Source organism: Salmo salar, chromosome ssa28, assembly GCF_905237065.1.
Source record: "Salmo salar chromosome ssa28, Ssal_v3.1, whole genome shotgun sequence".
Taxonomy (NCBI): Eukaryota; Metazoa; Chordata; class Actinopteri; order Salmoniformes; family Salmonidae; genus Salmo; species Salmo salar.
The window spans coordinates 37,096,824-37,110,222 of record NC_059469.1 but is presented as its reverse complement, the minus strand read 5'-3'; the positions used below and the strand labels follow the sequence as shown (position 1 = coordinate 37,110,222).

The following is a 13,399-nucleotide window of genomic DNA, read 5'->3' as shown; positions in this document are numbered from 1 at the left end:
AAACAGTCTGGTAAGGCACAAGGCAAAACACAGAACAATCACCCACAAATCACACATACAAACACACCCTAATATATGGAACTCTCAATCAAAGGCAGATAGACAACACCTGCCTTCAACTGAGAGTCCCAACCCCAATCAACCAAACATAGAAACACACAACCTAGACTAACCATAGAATTACTAAACATAAACCAAAACCCGGAATTACTAAATCAAACACCCTTTACACAAAACACACCACCCCGAACCACAGAAAACAAATACCCCCTGCCACGCCCTGACCAAACTACAAAACAATTAACCTTATATACTGGCCAGGACGTGACAGGAGTAGCCTTCAAGGTTCTCCTAATCTATGGGGAAAGGAACAGGCAGTGCTGGAACAGTGGTAGTAGGTCAAGGAAGAGATACTGTTCGCCTACTGTCTGTGTGTATGTGTGCATAGGTTATCTACTGTTGGTGTGGAGGTGTGTGCGTAAGCGGAGAGAGAGGATAAAATGAACATCTTTGGACATGTTGGGCAGAACGTTCTCTGAATAAACTGTACGAGACCTTTTGCAGAAAGCTGAGTCCTTGCCTAATTATTAACCCAGTGTCTTACAAACCCTGGGGATTAGTTAAGGTTTATTGATCCTTAATTTATAGCATTAGGATATAAAATTCCATTATCATATATATACAGCCCAACAAAAATAAAGGGAACACTTAAACAACACATCCTAGATCTGAATGAAAGAAATAATCTTATTAAATACTTTTTTCTTTACATAGTTGAATGTGCTGACAACAAAATCACACAAAAATAATCAATGGAAATCCAATTTATCAACCCATGGATTTCTGGATTTGGAGTCACACTCAAAATTAAAGTGGAAAACCACACTACAGGCTGATCCAACTTTGATGTAATGTCCTTAAAACAAGTGAGGCTCAGTAGTGTGTGTGGCCTCCACGTGCCTGTATGACCTCCCTACAACGCCTGGGCATGCTCCTGATGAGGTGGCGGATGGTCTCCTGAGAGATCTCCTCCCAGACCTGGACTAAAGCATCCGCCAACTCCTGGACAGTCTGTGGTGCAACGTGGCGTTGGTGGATGGAGCGAAACATGATGTCCCAGATGTGCTCAATTGGATTCAGGTCTGGGGAACGGGCGGGCCAGTCCATAGCATCAATGCCTTCCTCTTGCAGGAACTGCTGACACACTCCAGCCACATGAGGTCTAGCATTGTCTTGCATTGGGAGGAACCCAGGGCCAACCGCACCAGCATATGGTCTCACAAGGGGTCTGAGGATCTAATCTCGGTACCTAATGGCAGCACATGGAGGGCTGTGCGGCCCCCCAAAGAAATGCCACCCCACACCATGACTGACCCACTGCCAAACCGGTCATGCTGGAGGATGTTGCAGGCAGCAGAACGTTCTCCACGGCGTCTCCAGACTCTGTCACGTCTGTCACGTGCTCAGTGTGAACCTGCTTTCATCTGTGAAGAGCACAGGGCGCCAGTGGCGAATTTGCCAATCTTGGTGTTCTCTGGCAAATGCCAAACGTCCTGCACGGTGTTGGGCTGTAAGCACAACCCCCACCTGTGGACGTCGGGCTCCTCCTGCTCCTCCTTGCACAAAGGCGGAGGTAGCGGTCCTGCTGCTGGGTTGTTGCCCTCCTACGGCCACCTCCACGTCTCCTGATGTACTGGCCTGTCTCCTGGTAGCGCCTCCATGCTCTGGACACTACGCTGACAGACACAGCAAACCTTCTTGCCACAGCTCGCATTGATGTGCCATCCTGGATGAGCTGCACTACCTGAGCCACTTGTGTGGGTTGTAGACTCCGTCTCATGCTACCACTAGAGTGAAAGCACCGCCAGCATTCAAAAGTGACCAAAACATCAGCCAGGAAGCATAGGAACTGAGAAGTGGTCTGTGGTCACCACCTGCTGAACCACTCCTTTATTGGGGGTGTCTTGCTTATTGCCTATAATTTCCACCTGTTGTCTATTCCATTTGCACAACAGCATGTGAAATTTATTGTCAATCAGTGTTGCTTCCTAAGTGGACAGTTTGATTTCACAGAAGTGTGATTGACTTGGAGTTACATTGTGTTGTTTAAGTGTTCCCTTTATTTTTTAGAGCAGTATATCACTATCACTGAGAGAGAGACAGAGATTGTGATGTATAGAAAGAGACAGAGATAGTGATATAGAGTCGTGGCCAAAATTTTCACAGAGTCTGCTGCCTCAGTTTGTGTGATGGCAATTTGCGTATACTCCAGAATGTTATGAAGAGTGATCAGATGAATTGCAATTAATTGCAAAGTCCCTCTTTGCCATGCAAATGAACTGATTCCCCAAAAACATTTCCACTGCATTTCAGCCCTGCCACATAAGGACCAGCTGACATCATGTCAGTGATTCTCTCATTAACACAGGTGTGAGTGTTGACGAGGACAAGGGTGGAGATCACTCTGTCATGCTGATTGAGTTCGAATAACAGACTGGAAGCTTCAAAAGGAGGGTGGTGCTTGGAATCATTGTTCTTCCTCTTTCAATCATGGTTACCTGCAAGGAAACACGTGCCGTCATCATTGCTTTGCACAAAAAAGGCTTCACAGGCAAGTATATTGCTGCCAGTAAGTTTGCACCTAAATCAACCATTTATCGGATCATCAAGAACTTCAAGGAGAGCGGTTCAATTGTTGTGAAGAAGGCTTCAGGGCGCCCAAGAAAGTTCAGCAAGTGCCAGGACCGAAGCTTCCATAATTTACATTACTATCCTACTTACAATACTATCCTACACAAGCTTCCTAAATGTACATTACTATCCTACACAAGCTTCCATAATTTACATTACTATCCTACACAAGCTTCCTAAATGTACATTACTATCCTACACTAGCTTCCTAAATTTACATTACTATCCTACACAAGCTTCCTAAATTTACATTACTATCCTACACAAGCTTCCTAAATGTACATTACTATCCTACACAAGCTTCCAAAATGTACATTATTATCCTACACAAGCTTCCTAAATTTACATTACTATCCTACACAAGCTTCCTAAATGTACATTACTATCCTACACAAGCTTCCTAAATGCACATTACTATCCTACACAAGCTTCCAAAATGTACATTATTATCCTACACAAGCTTCCTAAATTTACATTACTATCCTACACAAGCTTCCTAAATGTACATTACTATCCTACACAAGCTTCCTAAATGTACATTACTATCCTACACAAGCTTCCAAAATGTACATTATTATCCTACACAAGCTTCCTAAATTTACATTACTATCCTACACAAGCTTCCTAAATGTACATTACTATCCTACACAAGCTTCCTAAATGTACATTACTATCCTACACAAGCTTCCTAAATGTACATTACTATTCTACACAAGCTTCCACAATTTACATTACTATCCTACACAAGCTTCCATGATTTACATTACTATCCTACACAAGCTTCCTAAATGTACATTACTATCCTACACAAGCTTCCTAAATGTACATTACTATCCTACACAAGCTTCCTAAATGTACATTACCATCCTACTTACATTACTATCCTACACAAGCTTCCATAATTGACATTGCTATCCTACACAAGCTTCCTAAATGTGCAAACTTTGACTACCGGTCTCGATTTAGTAAATCAATAGAACAAAATAAAAAAGGTAATTGTAGACAAATCTAGGATAAGATCTAGTAAGACATTTTAATTGATTACATTACAGTACGCACTACAGTACCATTTTACAAACATTTTCTCAGACAAATTTTGTAAAACAAACAGCAACATTTTATGTTATCTATTTACATGGTCAACCTCCATTCGGAGGTGGTTAATATAATCATATTAATATTTACACTATAGAAACAACACGTTAGATGTGTACTTCTTTCAATGGATAAAAGCTGAAGACATTTATCACCTGGGAAAATAGCAGTAAAATTTTTTTATAAATATGAGCCGATACAAGCTCAATAAAAGCCTTTGTTTTGCTAACAGATCACAATCCATTTTTACTATCAAGCTTTTTTCACAAAACATGGGCATTCATTGTATTACGCTGTCTGCCTGCCTGCCTGTCTGTCTGTCTGCATATATGCATCTCTCTCTCTCTCTCTCTCTGTCTCTCTCTCTCTCCCTCCCTCCCTACATTGAAGGAGGTGTAACAGGAGTCCATACTGTAGTCAGTCGCGTGTGACCGTGCGGCGTCGTATCATAATGCGATAGTGTCGTACTATCATGCACCTCTGTGGCCGTGCTGCAGTCATACAGCGGGGATCCACCAGGTGGCGCTGTGACAGAGTGAGACAGCCCAGGATAGTGGCTACTACTGGGGCCTCGCAGGAACTGGGAGCCTAGGCTGTTGGACATCTCCCCCGACTGGGAGACAGGGGTCAGGGACGGGTTACTGACGGACCACAGGCTGGGGTACTGGCTGGATACAGAGAGGACAGGCGAGAACAGAAGACTATGTCAGTTTCACGTGAAATACATGGTAATTCTTTACTTGAAAGATACCTACAGTACGTATGAACACATTCATAACCCTTACATAACACATTCATAAGCCTTACATAATGCATTCATAACCCTTACATAAAACAATAACAGTATGTAACACATTCATAACCCTTACATAACACATTCATAACCCTTACATAACACATTCATAACCGTTACATGACACATTCATAACCCTTACATAATGCATTCATAACCGGTACATGACACATTCATAGCCCTTACGTGAAACATTAATAACCAGTACATAACACATTCATAACCCTTACATAATGCATTCATAACCCTTACATAACACAATAACAGTACGTAACACATTCATAACAGTACGTAACACATTCATAACCCTTACATAACACATTCATAACCCTTACATAACACATTCATAACCTTTACATAACACATTCATAACCCTTACATAACACATTCATAACCCTTACATAACACATTCATAACCCTTACGTGACACATTCATATGAGAGAGAGAGAGAGAGAGAGAGAGAGAGAGAGAAAATGAGGCAGCAGGAGAGGTGTGTTGAGTCCACCGACCTGGAGTTGGTCCCAGTGGCGCTACAGTGGGTCACGGGCAGCATGGTGGAGTGGGAAGACATCTGAAGACTGGACCAGTTGTCATGGGAGGGCAGCGTGGGCAGACAGCCAGAGGACATATCAGAGTAACCAGCTGCAACACAACCAATCATGACTTTATTTTAAAGATTTATTAGAAACAACAGGGGAGACAAAATGATAACCTGGATCTCTGTTGTCTAATTCACCAGACCATGGGACCTGCACCAATAGTAAGTCAGTTAGTTAGTCCTGTTGAGACCCCCGACTGGCACAGCGGTCTAAGGCCCTGCATCTCAGCGCAAGAGGCGTCACTACAGTCTCTGGTTTGTATCCAGGCTGTATCACATCCGGTCGGTGATTGGGAGTCCCACACAATTGGCCCAGCGTCGTTCGGGTTTGAGGTCATACAAAAGAAGTGCAGAAAGAAACATATCTTCTGATAGATAGATATAGATACAGATATATATATATATATATTCTGTAGTTCTCTCTCTGTGAAAAGAGGCTTTGAATCCAGTCAATTGCTTTCTACTAAATGTAATTCTAGGGGTTTCTTTAGTTCACGTCCACATACACAGTACTGGCTGAAGAACATGAGGATGACTGACTAATGCATCTGTCCAGGCCTTCCCTGTTGGAAGACCAGCTGTTTACAACTCTCAGTGTCCTGCTCTCACAAAGACCAGAGGAATGCAGAACATCTCCTGGTCAGCCACATTTGTTTGACTTTCTTGTTAATGGTGGAATGGAAGGGAAGGGATGTTGGAAGCTGTGTCCTGGGTGGGTAGAGGTGGAGGAGGGAAGGGAAGGGGTGTTGGTAGCTGTGTCCTGGATGTGTAAAGGTGGAGGAGGAGTGAAGGGAAGGGGTGTTGGTAGCTGTGTACTGGATGGGTAGAGGTGGAGGAGGAGGGGGGAAGGGGTGTTGGTAGCTGTGTCCTGGATGGGTAGAGGTGGAGGAGGAGGGAAGGGGTGTTGGTAGCTGTGTCCTGGATGTGTAGAGGTGGAGGAGGGAAGGGGTGTTGGTAGCTGTGTCCTGGATGGGTAGAGGTGGAGGAGGAGGGAAGGGGTGTTGGTAGCTGTGTCCTGGATGGGTAGAGGTGGAGGAGGAGGGAAGGGGTGTTGGTAGCTATGTCCTGGATGTGTAGAGGTGGAGGAGGACGAGGGAAGGGAAGGAGTGTTGGTAGCTGTGTCCTGGATGGGTAGAGGTGGAGGAGGAGGGGGGAAGGGGTGTTGGTAGCTGTGTCCTGGATGGGTAGAGGTGGAGGAGGAGGGAAGGGAAGGAGTGTTGGTAGCTGTGTCCTGGATGGGTAGAGGTGGAGGAGGAGGAGGGAAGGGGTGTTGGTAGCTGTGTCCTGGATGGGTAGAGGTGGAGGAGGAGGGAAGGGAAGGGGTGTTGGTAGCTGTGTCCTGGATGTGTAGAGGTGGAGGAGGAGGGAAGGGAAGGAGTGTTGGTAGCTGTGTCCTGGATGGGTAGAGGTGGAGGAGGAGGGAAGGGGTGTTGGTAGCTGTGTCCTGGATGGGTAGAGGTGGAGGAGGAGGGAAGGGGTGTTGGTACCTGTGTCCTGGATGGGTAGAGGTGGAGGAGGAGGGAAGGGAAGGGGTGTTGGTAGCTGTGTCCTGGATGTGTAGAGGTGGAGAAGGAGGGAAGGGGTGTTGGTAGCTGTGTCCTGGATGGGTAGAGGTGGAGGAGGAGGGAAGGGGTGTTGGTAGCTGTGTCCTGGATGGGTAGAGGTGGAGGAGGAGGGAAGGGGTGTTGGTAGCTGTGTCCTGGATGTGTAGAGGTGGAGGAGGAGGGAAGGGAAGGAGTGTTGGTAGCTGTGTCCTGGATGGGTAGAGGTGGAGGAGGAGGGAAGGGGTGTTGGTAGCTGTGTCCTGGATGGGTAGAGGTGGAGGAGGAGGGAAGGGAAGGGGTGTTGGTAGCTGTGTCCTGGATGGGTAGAGGTGGAGGAGGAGGAGGGAAGGGGTGTTTGTAGCTGTTTCCTGGATGTGTAGAGGTGGAGGAGGAGGGGGGAAGGGGTGTTGGTAGCTGTGTCCTGGATGGGTAGAGGTGGAGGAGGAGGGAAGGGGTGTTGGTAGCTGTGTCCTGGATGGGTAGAGGTGGAGGAGGAGGAGGGGGGAAGGGGTGTTGGTAGCTGTGTCCTGGATGGGTAGAGGTGGAGGAAGAGGGGAGGGAAGGGGTGTTGGTAGCTGTGTCCTGGATGGGTAGAGGTGGAGGAGGAGGAGGGAAGGGGTGTTGGTAGCTGTGTCCTGGATGGGTAGAGGTGGAGGAGGAGGGAAGGGAAGGGGTGTTGGTAGCTGTGTCCTGGATGGGTAGAGGTGGAGGAGGAGGAGGGAAGGGGTGTTGGTAGCTGTGTCCTGGATGGGTAGAGGTGGAGGAAGAGGAGGGAAGGGGTGTTGGTAGCTGTGTCCTGGATGGGTAGAGGTGGAGGAGGAGGGAAGGGGTGTTGGTAGCTGTGTCCTGAATGGGTAGAGGTGGAGGAGGAGGGAAGGGAAGGGGTGTTGGTAGCTGTGTCCTGGATGGGTAGAGGTGGAGGAGGAGGAGGAGGGAAGGGGTGTTTGTAGCTGTTTCCTGGATGGGTAGAGGTGGAGGAGGAGGAGGGAAGGGGTGTTGGTAGCTGTGTCCTGGATGGGTAGAGGTGGAGGAGGAGGGAAGAGGTGTTGGTAGCTGTGTCCTGGATGTGTAGAGGTGGAGGTGGAGGGAAGGGGTGTTGGTAGCTGTGTCCTGGATGGGTAGAAGTGGAGGAGGAGGGGGGAAGGGGTGTTGGTAGCTGTGTCCTGGATGGGTAGAGGTGGAGGAGGAGGGAAGGGGTGTTGGTAGCTGTGTCCTGGATGGGTAGAGGTGGAGGAGGAGGGAAGGGAAGGGGTGTTGGTAGCTGTGTCCTGGATGGGTAGAGGTGGAGGAGGAGGAGGGGAGGGAAGGGGTGTTGGTAGCTGTGTCCTGGATGGGTAGAAGTGGAGGAGGAGGGGGGAAGGGGTGTTGGTAGCTGTGTCCTGGATGTGTAGAGGTGGAGAAGGAGGGAAGGGGTGTTGGTAGCTGTGTCCTGGATGGGTAGAGGTGGAGGAGGAGGGAAGGGGTGTTGGTAGCTGTGTCCTGGATGGGTAGAGGTGGAGGAGGAGGGAAGGGAAGGGGTGTTGGTAGCTGTGTCCTGGATGGGTAGAGGTGGAGGAGGAGGGAAGGGGTGTTGGTAGCTGTGTCCTGGATGGGTAGAGGTGGAGGAGGAGGAGGGGAGGGAAGGGGTGTTGGTAGCTGTGTCCTGGATGGGTAGAAGTGGAGGAGGAGGGGGGAAGGGGTGTTGGTAGCTGTGTCCTGGATGTGTAGAGGTGGAGGAGGAGGGAAGGGGTGTTGGTAGCTGTGTCCTGGATGGGTAGAGGTGGAGGAGGAGGGAAGGGGTGTTGGTAGCTGTGTCCTGGATGGGTAGAGGTGGAGGAGGAGGGAAGGGAAGGGGTGTTGGTAGCTGTGTACTGGATGGGTAGAGGTGGAGGAGGAGGAGGGAAGGGGTGTTGGTAGCTGTGTCCTGGATGGGTAGAGGTGGAGGAGGAGGGAAGGGGTGTTGGTAGCTGTGTCCTGGATGGGTAGAGGTGGAGGAGGAGGGAAGGGGTGTTGGTAGCTGTGTCCTGGAAGGGTAGAGGTGGAGGAGGAGGGAAGGGGTGTTGGTAGCTGTGTCCTGGATGGGTAGAGGTGGAGGAGGAGGAGGGAAGGGGTGTTGGTAGCTGTGTCCTGGATGGGTAGAGGTGGAGGAGGAGGGAAGGGAAGGGGTGTTGGTAGCTGTGTACTGGATGGGTAGAGGTGGAGGAGGAGGAGGGAAGGGGTGTTGGTAGCTGTGTCCTGGATGTGTAGAGGTGGAGTAGGAGGGAAGGGGTGTTGGTAGCTGTGTCCTGGATGGGTAGAGGTGGAGGAGGAGGGAAGGGGTGTTGGTAGCTGTGTCCTGGAAGGGTAGAGGTGGAGGAGGAGGGAAGGGGTGTTGGTAGCTGTGTCCTGGATGGGTAGAGGTGGAGGAGGAGGGAAGGGAAGGGGTGTTGGTAGCTGTGTCCTGGATGGGTAGAGGTGGAGGAGGAGGGAAGGGGTGTTGGTAGCTGTGTCCTGGATGGGTAGAGGTGGAGGAGGAGGGAAGGGAAGGGGTGTTGGTAGCTGTGTCCTGGATGGGTAGAGGTGGAGGAGGAGGGAAGGGAAGGGGTGTTGGTAGCTGAGGGGAGGGGATGGAGGACAGGAGAGGGGGTGGAGGACAGGAGAGGTAGTGGAGAGGGGGTGGAGGAATGGAGAGGTGGTGGAGGGGGTAGAGAGGGGTGGAGGACAGGAGAGGTAGTGGAGAGGGGGTGGAGGAATGGAGAGGTGGTGGAGGGGGTAGAGAGGGGGTGGAGGACAGGAGACGGGGTAGAGAGGGGGTGGAGGACAGGAGACGGGGTAGAGACAGGGTGTAGGACAGGAGAGGGGGTAGAGAGGGGGTGGAGGACAGGAGAGGGGGTAGAGAGGGGGTGGAGGACAGGAGAGCGAGACACTCACTAGGTGAGTTGGTCCGATGGGTGTACGGGCTGCTGTACGGTGCAGAGCGATGGTTTCTCAGGGTGGAGTAGCGGTCACAGCCGTGGGACGAGGACAGGGACAGTGGGCTCCCAAACTGCGTGTGAGGGCTAGCAGGAGGTCCTGGGATGAACCATCCACTCACTGTAGTGTGGTGAGCCCACAGGAACACAGGGAAACATGGAGTTATTTTATATCTTCTATTTGATAAATACACCACATTTATTTTTAACTTATTTTTTTTTTTTTACAACTGCAGTTGATGTGCTTAATGTGTCAAATTGAAGAATTGAGATCTAAAAAATAAAGAATTTAAGTAAAATACTTAGTTAGCGTTTACATTTCCAATGTGCTGTCTGTAAACTCTCTTGTATGTATCAATCCCATTCTTTATTTAAAATGTTTAATAAAAAGTTGTTCACAAAAAGACTTACATTGAGAGTAGCTTGACTGCTGGTTGTCACTGTCATCCATAAAGTCTTTATGATCAGTTCTGTGGGGAAGAATTTCAATCAGAGCATGTCTGTGGAACACTGGTTCTCAATCTACCAGCAAACACATAATGTAGTCTAGAATCACTAATATATTCTAAATCAAATCTAACTAAATATATACTAATATATTCTAAATCAAATCTAACTACATATATATTTCTAATGGACGGAAATGGACTGCCATACCTTTCTTTAGCATCCAGAAAGGCCTTGGCAAACGGGTTGTATTTGATTTTCAGACCGGTTATCTAAAATGTGGAGTGAAAATACAATGCAAAATTGGTGAAAAAAACCTAATAACAAAATAACGAATCTCAATAAACAAGATTTTTGTTGTTGTTGATATCTTCTCACCTAAGACGACCAAAACAAAATGTCTACAACAGTTGTGTACTTCAAAGTATACAGTATTGGAATGTTATACATGAACAACAAACCACACATTATTATTAACATTAGAGTGTTTTATAAAATAATGTATTAACCTCTTCGTTCTGGTAGGCAGTGACGGCTATGAACTGCGTCTCCGGGAAGGAGTGGCTCGTGATCATTCTCTGCGGTCCTCCGACGCTCACAATATGGACACGTGGCTCATATTTGTGCAACGAGTTTAACATGATCTGAAAAAATGTATAAAAAAAAAAGTTAAATAATCGGCTTTATTTTACAGTTAGAAATAGATTATTTATTTTAATGTACATTTTGATTGACCGGTGTTCTCGTGACTACATACTCTAAAATGTATACACGCTTGACTGTAACTCGCTTTGGATAAAAACGTCTTCTGAATGGAATATATTATATTATTTAAGTGATAATTCACGAGAAGTCGGGTGTTTTTGGAGGATATATTGGCACCGGTGTCGTTAGGCCCGAGACTAAATCGAGGACAGCTGGAGATTCATTTCAATATTAAAACAATGTTGCAAATGTCAGAGATACAGACAGCAAAGTTTATAGAAATCTCTGCTGTGTCTAGATGGTTTCTGAAGTCCCTGCCTGGGTTGATGAGACAGTGAATTGCACAGTCAGACGGAACAGAGTAAATCGGTATTTAACGTCATATATTTAGCCGGTGGTAATTATTGGAATAGACCGGCTGGAGTGCGGTTTTAACCAGTCAGCCTCCAGGATTAGACCCACGGGTTGTATAAATTATTATTATACATTTAGGATCAATTCCATAACTTGACATGTTTTCTCATCTAAATTTTTATCACAATCATTGAAGAAAAAAACCCTAAACCGCTCAAAAGTTTATAAAATGACATTTAAAGTGCTAAAACTGAAAATCACCCTAACCTGGCCTCCTCCATTGAGTTTGTTGGTGAGTTTGACTTTACAGAATGACACCGGATCTTTCATCCAGTGGGCACCGAAGTTTGGCGAGTCCGGGTGGATGTACACGCAACTCGGGGCTTGAGGCTCGGGTTTACCCCCGGGAACCCACTCCCCGTTAACGTATTTCCACCGGTGGTTGTCCGCAGCCACGAAGTCCAGCAGGAACGAGTACATGGCGTTTGGATCCAACCCAGAAACATTCACTTTCAGCACCGGAAACATGCGTCTTGAAATACAAAGGAAAATATAATAGAAGGTGTTGTTATCTCATCTAGTCATTCAATAGCTATAATCTATTGTACAACAGGGCATCATTGACACTAATGTCAAGCGAACGATTGGTTCACTTTATAGGCCATGTGAATATTAATAAACCTGGGTGGTACAGGAAAACTGTAAATATAATGCATGGATTTGTATTTTTTAAATTTTATTTCACCTTTATTTAACCAGGTAGGCAAGTTGAGAACAAGTTCTCATTTACAACTGCGACCTGGCCAAGATAAAGCAAAGCAGAATGAAGGTGTGCATTCTGGTTTCCTTTATTACTGTGATATCATAGCAATGTTATAGACGCGTTTAATACTATTTATTTGTGATATAATCCTACGGCTGTTGTGGTGGCAGGTAGCCTAGTGGTTAGAGCGTTAGGCCAATAACAAACCGAAAGGTTGCTGGATCGAATCCCTGAGCTGACAAAGTAAAAATCTGTCGTTCTACCCCTGAACAAGACAGTTAACCCACTGTTCCTGGGGCCGTCATTGAAAATAAGAATTTATTCTTACTTGCCCGGTTAAAAAATAAACAAATATATAGGCCTACCTGCTTTCTTCACCATATAAATTAAGACGTTTACCCGTTGTAAAAAAAAAAGGCTATACATTTGGCAGGTAACCGAACCATAAATAATACGCCTAAAGTAACCAACAATAATACAATATATACATGTATATAAAACACATGTCAATTAAATGTAATTACCTGCCGTTTTTGGTTACTATCATTTCATTCGTGAGTTCCTTGAACTTCTGCCACAGTTCGTTCTCATCCAAGCCGACTTTGAGTTGTCTCTCCGTGGGATCGCCCTTCTCGCTGCCCGCCTGTAGCTCGTTCTCCACGGCAGTGAGGAGGTGGTCCACCCGGTACTGTGTGACCTTCCCCGGGCCATCCCCACCACCTGAGGCCATTCTATCCAACAGCTCCAGGGTTGAACAAATGACCTATTACACTTTGAGATTAAGAAAACAAAAAATTGGTCGCTCTCAAATAGGCTATATATCGAATCCACTTGAATATATCCAATATTCTCCACTCCATTGCAAGTTTCCGAATATATATTCCGAAATAACAGTCAATAAACAGATATATCTTTGTGCCATCGCTGGTTGGCTGGTCTTCGCTTTGTTGTATGCCGTCTGGTCAGCCATTGGTTGTACGCGGCTATACTATATCAGTAGGATTAGGGAGGAAGGATGGTTTACAGGAAGGATGGCTTACAGGAAGGGTGGGTCATGTGTCTGAAGTCGATTGCTCACCAGCCAATTTTAATTGCTTTATTACTTCAATCTGTCAATATTTACACGTAGAAGCCTATATCAAAGAACTGCAGAATGAAACCGAGGGATTTTAACTTTAAGGTATTTCTTTCAAATGTTCTTTACAGTTTCACCCAATCTCAAATGACTCAAGGCCTATGTTCATATAGGTAGGGACTGATGATCAAACTCTAGTCTAACTTGATAGACCGAATATATCTTTTTATTAAATTAGTTAAAAACGTTTTCACTTGTGACACTTTCTATGCGAAAGACAAACTTGAACTTTTCCTCTAATTAAACACTTTATATTTTACTACATTATTTTAAAAAACGTTGTTTTTTTTTTGTTGCTGCTGCTGCTGCTTTTACTTATAAATTCATAGTTCTGTTTTATTCT

At 46.3% G+C, this 13,399-nt stretch overlaps 1 protein-coding gene across 1 annotated transcript; it reads right to left on the bottom strand.

The window, feature by feature from the left end:
• Positions 1-3,705: 3,705 nt before the first annotated feature.
• Positions 3,706-12,799, bottom strand: tbxtb (T-box transcription factor Tb). The gene is made up of 8 exons (XM_014180398.2): positions 12,446-12,799; positions 11,426-11,690; positions 10,609-10,743; positions 10,310-10,371; positions 10,064-10,122; positions 9,612-9,773; positions 5,090-5,222; positions 3,706-4,454 (listed from the first exon to the last, which is right to left on the bottom strand). Exons 1-8 carry the CDS (start codon positions 12,649-12,651, stop codon positions 4,166-4,168), a joined length of 1,311 nt encoding a protein of 436 aa, XP_014035873.1. The 5' UTR covers positions 12,652-12,799; the 3' UTR covers positions 3,706-4,165.
• Between the last annotated feature and the right edge of the window lie 600 nt (positions 12,800-13,399).